The 14418-nt window shown below is 33.8% G+C and overlaps 1 protein-coding gene across 4 annotated transcripts; it reads left to right on the plus strand.

The window, feature by feature from the left end:
* The first annotated feature begins 6870 nt into the window (after positions 1-6870).
* On the plus strand, positions 6871-13692 carry LOC124394630 (myelin-associated glycoprotein-like). 4 transcript variants are annotated; one of them, XM_046862991.1, is made up of 12 exons: positions 6874-7008; positions 7135-7140; positions 7845-7942; positions 8127-8192; positions 9017-9379; positions 10421-10711; positions 11799-12050; positions 12185-12463; positions 12766-12844; positions 12940-13014; positions 13165-13225; positions 13557-13692. In XM_046862991.1, the coding sequence occupies exons 4-12, from the start codon at positions 8147-8149 to the stop codon at positions 13629-13631; spliced, it is 1521 nt and encodes a 506-aa protein (XP_046718947.1). In that variant the 5' UTR covers positions 6874-7008; positions 7135-7140; positions 7845-7942; positions 8127-8146; the 3' UTR covers positions 13632-13692. The 4 variants fall into 4 exon arrangements, with proteins under 4 accessions (XP_046718946.1, XP_046718948.1, XP_046718947.1 ...); XM_046862990.1 differs by lacking the exon at positions 7135-7140 and having other exon boundaries at positions 6871-7008; XM_046862992.1 differs by having other exon boundaries at positions 6873-7140; positions 13165-13222.
* Positions 13693-14418: the final 726 nt, after the last annotated feature.

A 14418-nucleotide genomic window follows, 5' to 3' on the forward strand; every position in this document is an offset into this window, starting at 1 on the left:
CTGCTTCTTCTATGCTTATATTAAAAAGTAGAACATAGAGCCCATGCTCAAGGCACACAGCTGCGCACGCATAAGGGTTGAATCCCACACGACCGCTAAGTAAGTGGTTCTCTGTAATGGAGAAAGCTCACTCTTTTTGCCGTTCAGCCATAACTCAAATTTTTAATGTAGGCGAGAATGACATCTCGATGCTGGACTGTTAAGTGCTCTGATTGAAATCAACCAATCATATTTTAAGAGTTTAAGATGCAAAAGCGAATGTTTAAAATGCGAATGTTTAAGATGCGAATGCCCTGAAGTCTCAGAGGGACCAGGACCATATCCACACACTTTGTGAAGGTGCGGGGTGAGAGGGCAAGACTGTTCTCTCTTATATCGAAAAAAAAATGGAAGTCCCGTGGTGCTCTATAATCTGCTTTATTTAACATTACGGCTGTATTGACGAGGCTCACACACTAAGTACTGTTATCATAACAAGCTTTTATTCTCCCAATTTTCATAGTCCTGAACATAGTTTCCTGGTGGTCTAGCGGTTAGGCTGTGGTGCTCTCACTGATGCGGCCTGGATTTGATCCCTGGTCAGGGAACCAACCCCAGCCACTTTCAGTGCCGGTGTTGTGCCTAATTCAAACCCTCTTCGCGTGCACGCGGACAGTACCGTCGTATTTCCTGTAGATGGCACTAAAAACACGGAAGGCAAGCTGAATGTAAACCCCCTGCCTGAATTCTACCCCCCCTCTATTTCTTTTTCCTTCATACTCAGAGTTACCAAACTTGCTCTGATACACCTACACAAGTAATAATGTATGTGTAAAATACTACATTTAATCTAACAACATGGACAGCTGAATGTAAACCCCCTGCCTGAATTCTAGTCCCCTCTATTTCACATAAACCTTTAGAATTCATTCTAATATTCTGATTTATTATCAATGGTGGAAACAGTTGTGCTGATTATATGTGTATATATATATATATATATATATATATATATATATATATATATATATATATATATATTTTTTTTTTTTTTTTTTTAAGAAAATACACTACAAGTTTGGTTCAGTGTTGAATTTTTCTTTTTTTGTTTTTGAAAATATAGCCTACTTTTTTCAGCAAGGACATGTTAAACAAATAAAAAGTGATTGTAAAGGCTTATAATTTTAGAAAAGATTTCCATTTTAGATGAATGCTGGTTTTTTTTTTTACATTCTTAAATGAATCCTGAAAACTGTTCATGATCACCATTCAGCAGTAAGAATGCCTGCCTCTTCTACACTCTACATTTCCTCCCTAGGTATTTACTGCACATCCTTCCTAATCACCACACCTATCTGCCATCATCCTCACCAACTCATTTGACTACCTGCTTGTTTAGCAGAAATTTGCCTGTACGTTTGGTTGAAATTGGATATATTTTCTTTTGCAATGTAAATTTTGAATGTACATTCACTGACTGTACATACAATGCAAATCATATAATCTTCTCACTTGAATTGGTTATATAAATGACCTGAGCCAATTGTGCCATGTCTGTGGGGAGAAAAGTGGTGATAATATCTGGGTATTTACTGTTTTCTATGGGCAAGATTATTCACTATCTATTACAATTTAATTATTGGTTACAGTGTCTGTCTAGTGCCTTGAAGAAAATTATGTCTTCTCTACATTTTAGACTGCCTGTGACTGCTGCAATCGGTGGTACCACCAATCATGTATCCAGGCAACATCACAAGTGCACTTTTTGTGTCATGCCTGTCAAACGTAGAAATAAAGGAGTAACACTTTTTATACACCTCTTCTATTAGTGGATTTTTATTTTGAATGCTTTTGTAAGTTTTACATGCATGAGCTCGAGATTTTTGGACATTTTGAAAAATAGAGCTGTCTGTATAAATCAAACAAAACTTATGCAATAAATATTATTACTTGTGTATTTGTATCACAGCAAGTTTGGTAACTCTTCATATGGAGGAAAAAGAAATAGAGGGGGCTAGAATTCAGGCAGGGGGTTTACATTTAGCCTGCCTTCCGTGTTTTTAGTGCCATCTACAGGAAATACGACGGTACTGTCCGCGTGCACGCGAAGGGGGGTTGATTTCAGACCGGGGGTTTGAATTAGGCACAACACCGGTCCCAAGCCTGGATGACTGGGGAGGGTTGCGTTAGGAAGGGAATCCAGCGTAAAAACATGAGGATCCGCTGTGGCGACCCCTAACGGGAGAAGCTGAAAGAATTTTTTTTACAGTCCTGAACATGGTTTACCGCTGCATTATACAGCCACCTGGTGGCCATTATAACATGGACAACACAAATCAATACACCCCCTCCCTCCTTTTTTTTTATAACTTCATACACAAGAATATCTAAATCCTCCTTTATAGTTATATAAATAACTGTATATTTCACCATTTAACAATTGTTAGTTGAGTCCACATAAATTCGAGATTTATACAAAAATCTTTTTGTTATTTTTATTTATTTCTCTTATCTGAACATATGTTCACGTCTTCTATCAGTCTTTTTTTATATATTTTTTTATATATATATCTTTGGATGTTCTGCCAGTGCCTCCACATTATTCTCTTTATCAGTCCCTGCTACCCTTATATCTGCCATGCGATTCTTATGTCTCTCCATGGCACTTTCAGCAGGTGTCTACTGTTTCGCCTCATTAATTTTTCATGTTCAGTTAACACTACGTAAGACCTGGGTGTTGTTTCTTTAACCACTTATAATAACTGATTTTGTTGGAAGTCTATAGTGCTCGTGTTGGATTGCTTTGTTTAAGTCCTTTGGGTCTATACAAAATCTTGGACATCTATCAGGATTCTCCACTATTATGAGGGAGTTCACCCATTCTGTTGGTTCTTCTATTTTACTGATAATTCAATCTTTAATCATAGTGTCAAGTTTCTCTCTCAGTCTTTTCTTTAAGGCAACTGGCACCTTTCTTGCCAGGTGTATAACAGGTTCTGCATTTTCCCTCAGAGTTTAACTCTGGTAAATGCACAATTCCTTTGAAAACTTCCTTGTATTTCTTTACCCAGTCAATGTGCATAGCTCCTTTTAAAGTTTCATCTTTACTCTTCACTTACGTTGTCACTTGTCTATTTTTGACATGACTCGATTATTAACCCTAGCTGCATGCACGTTTTCAGTCCCAGTATAGCTTGTTTATTTCCTTCCACAAGCACAAAAAAGCATCCTTCTTTTTTCAATTACAGGACAGTCTGACTCTGCATTCTCCCTTTGTGGGGATGGTTTTGTTGTCATAGGTTTTTAGATTTACTTTTTGTCACATACCTTCAGCTTTTTTCTTAGTCTATAAAAGCCTTTACCTTGGCTTCTGTGTCTAGTTTCACTGAAAGCAAAAGCCAAGTGTATGGCTTCAGCACTTCAAAATGTATCCACTTCTGCTGTCTCCTTCTCGTCACGGAAAGTCTTTAGCTGTGCCATTGCACATTCTAATGCTTGGTAAATTTGTATTGCCCTGGCTAATGTGAGGTCAGCCTCTTTTAACAAATGCATCCTCAATCTTTTATCTTGTACTCCAATTACTATTTGATCTCAAATCAAGGAGTCACACAGTGTGTGGGAACACATACTCTTTAATGGATTCTGACTTTTTCTGCAATCAATTAATGAATACATACCTTTCATATGTAGCGTCTGGCACAGGTCATTTAGATTTCATGTCCCAGGCATCCCTTTTAACCTTCGACATCTGCTCTTCAATCAAAGGATGAGCGCCACGGCTTACACTTTTATTGATAGCTTGTATACCACAGTGTCATACAACACACACACACACACACACAGACACATACACACGCACACACACACAAACACAATGGGACATTCCTTTTACTAATTAAACAAATAAATAAGATGCTCCACCTCCCATGACATAAACCGATACCTTGTATGTATCTCCTCCTTTTCTATAGTTGTACTATAAAAATTCTATTAATGTAACTCTGTTAATGTTGTCTCTTCTATTAAGGCTTGATTGACTTAAAATTATCTTCACTTTATTCTTTCTTTCCTAACAAGGTGCATTGTACACATCAGAATACAACATTGTATTAACATCAGTTATACTTTAATTACTGATCTCTGTATGTTAATTTACCCCTGTTCTAATGCTGTAATTTCTCTTCATGTTTAGTATCCAAATGACCGCAAAATGATCTGTTCCTTATTTTTCAAACAATGGTGCATCATGAAATGTACCATACTGTCTTGATACACTTTGGATAAAACTTTAAGTTCTCCAAAGTGAGTATAACCTGGAAACCATGCCCACAAACACATGAACAAAGGGAGTTTTTCCCTGGCACTGTTAGCAGCAATTCTATTTTCCTTCGTTTATTAACATCCAGCCCAATGGCGAATGCATAAAGTTCAAAACTTAGTTTAAAAGCTTTCCATTTCTCATAAAAAAAATTCCTGTCAGCTTTAATTCCTCTGGTGAACTGATAGAATTCATCAACTTTCATCATTTAATGTGATACCATGTATCAATGAGGCTCACACACCGAGTACATTTGGTGGCCATCTTAACTGGGAATACACATCAACACAACAACAAAAATATTTGTCACATGTTGGACTGTTATGCTGTGTCAGGTATTAAATAACATTAATGCAGTTCACTCCTTGTCTATTTCAGTAACTGTATGTTCTTGTGATGGAGTTTTTGGAAAATATTGGTTACGTTGATTATTATTATTACAGGGTGACCGCTTTAAATAAATGTATCAGGCGATGTAACAGTGTTTAAGTTATGGTGTGCATGTTTATATGATCTGCAGTTTCGGTGATTGCACATTTGATTGCACGGCTTTTAATATCTGTTTGCTTCTTATATTAGCCAACACTCTCCGGAAGTGCTGACGAGGTGATGTTTATGTGTACTTCTTCAAATAAACATTTGGCTTTGCTAATTTTTAATTTTTCGTTTCCTAAACAACTCAGTCAGCTAATTGTTGCTACAGTTACTTGAAACAGCTTAGAACTAAATGGTGTCATTTACAATTAGATTTTATATATGTTGTTGTTTGTAGGACTCAAGTGTAACCAAGATAACCAAGAACTCAAGTGATCTGAAATGAAGAAAATGATTAATGAATCTCGAGTCATATAAGGATCGGTTATTTAATCCCAATTCGCTCATCTCAACTTCCTACACCTGGACCCAGGTACCTGATACTGAGGTCCAGATCCCAGCTTTAGATCAATCTAAAAAAAAAAAAAAAAAAAAAAAAAAAGAAAGAAAAGAAATATCCTGAATGAAATTAGATTTCGCTTTCACTGCCAATGATGCTGGCCTGATTCGTATGTGGTGAGAAATTGTCAAACAATGAGAACAGTAACGTCGAACATTTCCAAACGGATCACACAGCATTTGCTTAGAAGAACTGTACCCATCTAGAGATGAAAGGAACAGAACCATTTCAAAAGTGCTGCAGAAAGCTGAACAGAACAAATGTAACTTCATATATTGGATAAAGTCTCCAAACTGAACAACAGTTGCTAGTTTTGCAGCAACTCAGTAGATAATAAAGTGCAGAAAGACGTTCACAGATTGAGAATATATGAAAGAATCATTCATTATAATATCATAGCATCTATTCCGCGACACCACTCTCCAATTAACAAGCAACATTCCCACAACTTACCAAGGCCAAAAAGGTATATACAGTATTGCTTATATCCAAATAAAATAAAAAGCATTACAAGAGTATTTAATACGTGATCATGAGAAAACAACTTATGTCGAGATCACAATAAATCAGAAAAAAACTAATATAATGCATGGCACTTTAGGACTTCCATTAATATGTTTTGCAAATTTTATTTGGTGGAAGACGGGCCAACATGGTTTTTTGATCACTAAGTTGCAGACCCCTGAACTAGTCAAATCATCAATCATACATCCTTCCACATTCAGAAGTCCACCTGTAATGCAGAAGTCCACCTGTATGAAATGCATTCAGAGATCTTGATCAGTTCCTGCAATAAAACAAGAAATTATTAGATTAACTGTGCATTTATTGATTTGGATACTAAAACCACGGAATTCATTCATCATGCTATCCTGTATACAGCATATTGCCCTTTTGAACTATTCAAAACCTTTTATGCAAAAAGAAAACTACATTGGCAAGAAAATATTAACACTTTAACCTCAATAAACATATGTATAATGCTAGAGGATAGAAAGTACAGACATCCTTCACTCAAGTAGAAGTATAGATACTTATGTTTTTATAGATTCTGGTAAAAGTTGAATTACTGACTACACATTTTCACTCAAGTTAAAGTAAAGAAGTATGGGATAGTAGCCATTACTGGTAACTGGACATCACATCATATCATCATATCATCACTCTGTCAAATCCACGTTAACCCCATACTTCTTGTTGCCTTCTGCATTGCTCGATGTTCACTTCGTAAACTAGCCTTCTTCTGTGGTGCGTGATAGCCAGGAAATGATACACCAGTGGTAGATTGAAAAAGCATTGCAATGACAAGATTGATGGACTGAACACAGTGTGAAGAAAAAATATTTCTACTGTCACCAAATAGGTTAAAACGTAAGTAACGAGTCTATTTTAAAAATGTAGAAAGTACAGATATTTGTGTAAAAATAAATATTGCAGTAAAGTACTGATGGCATGAAAAATCTATCGAAGTACAGTAACAAATTATCTGTACTTCATTACTTTTAATCTCTGGCATTCACAGGTCATTTACATGCATCATATTCATTTTTTTTTCTTGCAGAGGGGAACTGAAACCAGCACCTTTCACTTAAATACTGCTCAGCTTCTAAAAATTCAAACTTACTTCCTTTCTTGCAGTACGTAGGGGGTCTACAGAGGAAACAAAGACATCACAACTAGTGAGAGACTACTACAAAAAACTATTATAAGGACTTGTCACTCAATGCAAATAAAGGCTCTTATGTCTGCTGTCTTCAAGACTTGTTGGAAATATCAGGTGAACACATGATTTAATTTATAATTATCATGTTAACTTCAGATCCTCATTTTCCATTTTATGACAAATAAAATGAAAAGCAAACATTCTCACATGCTCTTTACCTTAATCGCATGAACAACGAAGGAAAAGGTAAGGAAACTTTCGTTTCTTGAGTTTATATAGTTTATATAGAACTTTTCTATATATAGCAGGATTTTATTTTATTAAAAAATGTAGAAAAAGAAACGTGCAAAACTTTAAAGTAGCCAATAATTGGGAAGTTTGAACATTTAATCGTCTATAAAAGAAAGCTATAAGTTTTAGGCTCTATCTCAGACCCAACAGATACAGCTAATCTACATTACAAACCTGAATATGCTGCATGTCAGTGGTCGTTGTTGGAATGAATGATCACGAACTGTCCCATCCATCCCAAATCTGTGCTGTGTTCTTCTTTCTACAAATGTACATTTTGACTGAACCTTATTTCCAAGCTTATAGTTGTCCACTTAGTCACTCAGTCAAACCACTATGTCCAAAATGTTATGAAAATGCAGGATAAAGGCAGATGAAATCCATAGTAGTGCAAACTGCATTAAGAAAAACAGATAATGCACATATTCAAATCTCAGGAATAATATTAAATAGACATAATGCATGACCTTGGAGGTGAAGATGAGGAAAACAGAAATGCTTCTGGGCAAATCAGCTTACTGATGCTGCACTTAATCTATTTAACAGGCATTTTCCAGCATAGTGGGATGGGTTGTTAAATAATCAAAGTGGTTTGTATGAAAATACATGCTATGTGTCATTTCCAGAATTAACATTTGCACTTTGTGTAAGTAAAATAGGAACAAGTAATGACTAAAAGGGGAAAAAAGGAAGTGATGAACAGTCCTTAAAAGACATTTAATGTGTGATCAAGGACTGTGCTGTTTGCTGTGTAGTAGTAAGTAACTGGTTTTCTATTTCAAAGTTTATTATTGAAACATGCTTTTCTAATCTTTCAACATAGATTAGTGTAGATATACATTCTTCCACATACAGGAAACATATTACAATTAAAATTAAGTTAATCTAAAGTGCTAAAAGGTAATACATTATGTATTACAGATTTACAATCCTCTTTTCAGGTTCATAATAAGGGAAGAAGATGCAGATTAGTTGCCTGTTGTGTGTCTATGCCATCTGGCTCAAAGGTGGGTAGAGGAAACTATTATATTTTAAAAATATTTCAATTATTTCAAATATTATTATTTCAAATATTATTTCAATTTATCATATGAGTATCGTAGCATGCCTGGAATATCTGAAACATTATTGTGCCTCTCTGAAAATATAGAAAGTCTTTTAAGCAGAATCTTTAAATCTGTTTTCTATTAGTATATATATTAAACCATTCATATATATATATATATATATATATATATATATATATATATATATATATATATATATATATATATATATATATATATATATATAATTACTTTATAAAATAATATTATGCATTAAATAATTATGAAATATTTTATATAAAATATTATTTTATATAAAATATAAAAAGAAAATTAAATAATATTATGCATAATTTTGTATAATAAAATTATGCATAATGTATAATTTTCTGCTGCTACATGTATTTATTCAAATGTAAACAAAATCCTGGGGGTCTATTTTTTGTCGTTACCCATAATTTGTTGGAAAACAGTGCTGTATTGTGATTTGTATTGTTATTTTTATTAATAATATGGCATAACCAAACAAAAATATATTTTCAAACTTCTACTGGTATAAAAAGAAAACATTTAGACAATTTTAAAGCCTATATATGCAAAGCCAATATTTATATTCCAAAATATTCCAGAAAGAGAGACGTGGGAATATGTGAAAAAAATATGTGGCCAAAGTCACCTGTTGATTACTGGCAGTCTTTATCACAGTCTGTGTCTAAAAACAAGTTACTGTAGCTACAAATAGTAACACTGGAAAACTTACCTTTAGTCATACTTTGCCACTGCAGTGTCTCCAGCTGTGAGCGAGTCATGGAATGCCGAGGTTCCTCTAACCGTGAACGGCCTTGCAGGTTCATGTGTGGTAATTCCCTGCCTGTTTAAGTACCCTGGTGCAGAAAGAAAGACTTCACACTTCAAAGGAATCTGGTACATGAATTCTTATGAGACAGTCTTCCATACAGAAACGTCCAAAATCAGCAGCACATTCCAGCAGCGTACAAGCCTCTTGGGTGACCTAGGCCACCGAAACTGCTCTCTGAAAATCAACCCTTTACGTAGCAGTGATAGTGGCCCATTCACGTTCCGGATTGAGATTGAAGATTTTGACAAGTTCACCTTTGGTCATAACAAAGTGTCTGTTTCAATAAAAGGTGAGTTTTATTTGTTTAAAAACTGTACTCAGGTCCAGACTGTTAAATGTACATGTTTTATCATATGAATAAATGTGCTTATTAAGATTGATATGCAGGGGAGCAGTAAATATGAAAAGCTGGAATAATTCTAAATGTCATGAATACACAATTGTTCCAATCATCGAGCAAAAAAACGAAAAAGGTTTCATGATTCAATTGGAAAAGCTAGCAGAGTCATGTGATTGGGTTTCAGAAAGACATGTATATGTATGAAATCATAGAATTATAATTTATTACAGCTATAAGCACATTGTTTTCATTCTTTCACAAGACCTAACAGTCTCTCGGTTATCGTCCTTGAAAATAAAACTGCAATCATTTAAAATAAATTTATCAAGCAAAAAACAAAACCAAAAAATATATATTTAGCATTTTTGTATCATTATACACATATGATTGATAAATAGGTTTCTTTATTTTTTTTTTTATTTAAAGGTAAATGGCAAAACTTTCACATATAAGCCGGTAAACATGTAGTTCATGCAGATAGCAGTGTGTCACATTAACAGAGCAGACATTTGCAGAAGTTAAGATAAGTTTCATTTCTATTTTGGGTTTCAGCCACACGTTCACAGTGCCAAACCTGGTCACTTGCTTGTTATGGTTTCCTTTTGTTCAAAACCTCATTAGGTTTTTTTTTTTCTATTTTTAACAAGCAATATTTACATATATATCAACTGTATGCCTATTAATTACACGTGTGTGAACCAAAATTTATACTGTTTTGATGATAAAGGTATGGCATTGTTTATGTGCATTTTCTGTATTGCATTGTAATGTATTTACAAAGAAAACATGATGTTTCTTCAGATACTGTATGTCACTACATAATTTAGTTTAATTAAAAAATATCATGAAATCATAATTTTACAGTGGTCCAATACACTCAATTACTGATATTATTTTTATTTATTTTTATTTTTTAAGTGTGTTCTCAATATCTGTGGATCGGATGCTATTTTTCCGAATTATATGTTATTGTTATTACTTCAACTACAGATTCCCCAGATCAACCTACTCTGTCCATTTCAGAAGAAATGAGTTCAGGGAAAAAGGTTACCATCACCTGTTTAGTGTTTCACTCCTGTCCCTCTGATCCACCTAAAATTACCTGGAGTCACAAAGGATTAACCAGCAGCCAATCACTGAAGCAAACCAATGGCGAGTGGAAGATTATATCATCTCTGAGTTTTACACCCTCCAAATCAGACCACCAGAAACATCTCACCTGCACAGCTGAATTTCTGGGAGGCAAGAAAAGTAGCAGCATGGAGACTCTGAAAGTAAAATGTAAGTACAAATAATTCTATCTACATTGTATATATATATATATATATATATATATATATATATATATATATATATATAGGATTATATTACACAAATTTGTATTACACAAATATTACACAAATCCTTTTGCTCATCTAACAACATAAGCGATACATAACATAAGCACATACCAGGGTTGGACAGAAGTATATTCTTGTCATTTTAGAATTTTTGTATTAGTACAACTGGTACCCCATCCCTCCAAGTGCTATGAGATAAATATAGTTTAACATGGTGTATGTGACTTTCGTTAACCACAATGCATCATGATGTATCATTTCCTCTATCAGAAACCACCACTAAGTGATTTTTGATGGAACAAGCTAACAGAGTCACGTAATTGGTTTTGAGATAAATTGCTTGGTCAAGGATTCTTGGAAATGTAGATTAATGAAGCTGATGTAGAGTAAAGTTGCTTTTTAGGGTTTGATAGATTGACAGACGGTTTTATGACTGTATCTGAATGTTTTATGTTTTAAAGCAAACACATCTTTAACACAGCTTCAAACTTAAACAGTACTGTTTTTATTAATTCATTTCATTGCATTAATGATTACTTTATCCACAGTGGATTGAATCTGATTTCAGGAACATGTTAGTACAATGCAGCAATAAAGAGGCACTGTGCAATTTAATATTTATTAGACTAATATTATGAATTGTACAATATCTAAACAGCATAATATATTCAATACATTATTACATATTTGGGAAAGACATAAAACCTTTCATTAACTCAAAATCTTTGATATACCGTGAATAAATAAATGCATATTTTTTCTTCTTCTATCGTTTTTTTCCATTAGGGGTCACCACAGTAGATCATCTGTCTCCATACCCCCCTGTCCTCTACATCTGCCTCTTTTAAACCAATAAATAAATTCATATTTAATAAACATATATATGTGTTACGATCTCCAAGGCACAGTCACACAAATCTCACATTTCAGCTATCCAGGGCCATATGTTTATACAAATTCTGAAACTATTTCCTACTTTATTAAATGTGCTTTGTGTTACTTAATGTGTGTGTATTTGTTTGTGATAGATGCTCCAGAAAATGTTGCAGTGGTTTCAGATTATTCAGTGGTTGAGGGCAGTGACTTGAACATGACATGCACCAGTGAAAGTAATCCTGCTTCCCACACATACCACTGGTTTACTGAGGGGGGGACCTTGCTGTCAGAGAAACACACTTTCACATTGAAGAATGTGTCCAGACACATAGGATCTATCTACTGTAGAGCTATTAACACTGAGGGACAAGCCGACTCCAGACCTATACAGCTCAATGTACTGTGTGAGTAAACCAGCAGAGGGAATGCATGCTTATTTCTTTAACCATATTAATAATTTTTTTATTTTAATTAAAAAGGAACATCCTGCAAAGAGTTCCATCATGCCAACACATTTCTTTTGAATGTTTCCCCTCAGTTCCTCCTGAGTTTAAAGTTGGCTCCTCTTGTACCGTGGACATCACAGGAGTGACATGCTTGTGTATAGTAGACTCCCATCCTGCCAGTGAAATCAAGTTGTGGGGTGCAGATCCATCATCCGAGCTAAGAAGAACACATGAAGAAAAACACGGCTCTCTGACTATAGTGACCCTACAGGGGGCGCTAGGCATCTCTGACATTGTGCACTGCGGGGCTACTAACAGTCAGGGGAACTACACCCTGACATTACAAGTGCCTTACAGCCTCATCCACAACAGTGAGTAACCTAAAACTTATTACACAGATTTCAAAAATGTATAATGAGTGTTATGATATTTAACCCTGTTGTTTAAGTTAAAATTAAACATTTGTACAAGTGGAAGCATAATCAGCAGACATTGTGGGTCATTTTAAAAAGCAAATTTGATGTTCGTTAAAAATAAGGTTATGTATGATATATTGGCCATTTATAATTGTATTACTTTTAATAAACAGAATATCCAGGACAACTTGTTTTCTTAGAACCAAACAAGAGGGTTGAAAAATATTAACACTGTTATTCTGATTTGTCTTTATCAGTCAAGGTGTACATTTCAATTGCTGTCGTTGCTTTAATTGTAATAATTATTGGCCTCTCAGTGTGGATAACAAAACAATGGTAAGATTTTAGAGTTATTTTTCTCAAGTAAATATACTAAAATACTGTATGTTGCAAATGTGCATGCCAAATAAAATCTTTTTTTAAATTTAAAGTAGGAGGAATGCGCCTGAAGTAACACCACAGCCAAAGATGGAAGTGAATGCAACCAGTCTGTCTGAGCCTCAAAGGTATTGTGTTCCTGTTTTCCAAAATAAATACCTCTGTGTAATTGTAGCTTGAGATGTATACTAAAGAGCGGTAGTAGTATAAATAAAAGTAAATTTGTTGAACATGCTTTACATACATTTTACTTACAAGAAGTCATTTGCACTTTGCAGGAAATTTAAAGATGTGAGCCCAAGCTGTTATGGAAGTCAACATGTGTATGGCAACATGGTAGTAAGTTCACTGCATTATTTCCCTCTTCTGCAGTTTGTATTCATAAAATATTTAAAATAAAATAAGTGTATAAAACATCAATCCACCTTAACTTATTGAAAGTATTATTTTTGTTGTCTTGTTCACATGAAGAAGTGAACGATGAAATGAGACATTATTAAAATTATAATTATTATCTATTGTATAATAAAATAGCTTTTGATTAGATATGAAGAATAAAAAATGCAAACGATTGTTATTTCTGGTTATTGGAATGTTTTGCAGTGAGTAAGCAAAACCACATACAGATGCAAAATGTGTATGTAACATACCCTTTGCTTATTCTTTTCAGTCTGAGGGGCCATATGAAGAGGAGTACCCCTATGAATATGATAATGATTATGAAGCAACGTATGCTAATGTGTGAATTCCAAAGAGACTTTTTTGGACGAGATGTCAAAAATTTTTATGTGTAATTTATTGTAATACAATAACAATGCCATTACAAAACGCATATATACTGTAATTATATTAATGTAACAATAAAGTATATAATATAAAAAAACTTATAAAAAATATAATTATATTAAAAATAATTATATTAAATATAATAGAGCATTATAACCACTGTAGTTTAAATGCATAGATTTTGTTTTGTACTTCATGTGCGCATTAATATATTTCAATGGGATTGTTTTGTGTTTACTAGAAAAGTAACTATGCTTTAAAAATAATGTGATTCATTAAGTAAATTAATTAATGTATATAATGACTAAAGGAGGACTGCAAATTTATAAAATATAAATGCTTATTTAAAGAGAAACAATTGTGTTTGCATAATTATTGCCTGGTGGCACAGAAATAGTGAAACAAGAATCCTTTATTTCATTTTCATTAAAAAAAAAAGTTTTAAAAAAGTACATTTAAGCAACAGAAATTTATAATCTTGAAATTAAATGATGCAAATTCTTGAATTAAGACATTTATTTATGCACTGTTTATCATATTACATCAAAGCAATACATAAAGGACATTTTTCAAAATGCCTTGTTTATCTCCTGATATGACCTCTTTCTTCAGTCAAAACTATTTCACAGAATGCATTTGCAGGAGAAGAGTATATTCACACAGAAAACAAAGCATATTGTCCACGCCAAATGGACTCTATAATTATCTTAAGTTTCTGTTGTAATATGTTGCAAAATACTGGTTTG

The sequence above is a fragment of the Silurus meridionalis genome, chromosome 12 (assembly GCF_014805685.1).
Source record: "Silurus meridionalis isolate SWU-2019-XX chromosome 12, ASM1480568v1, whole genome shotgun sequence".
Classification (NCBI taxonomy): domain Eukaryota; kingdom Metazoa; phylum Chordata; class Actinopteri; order Siluriformes; family Siluridae; genus Silurus; species Silurus meridionalis.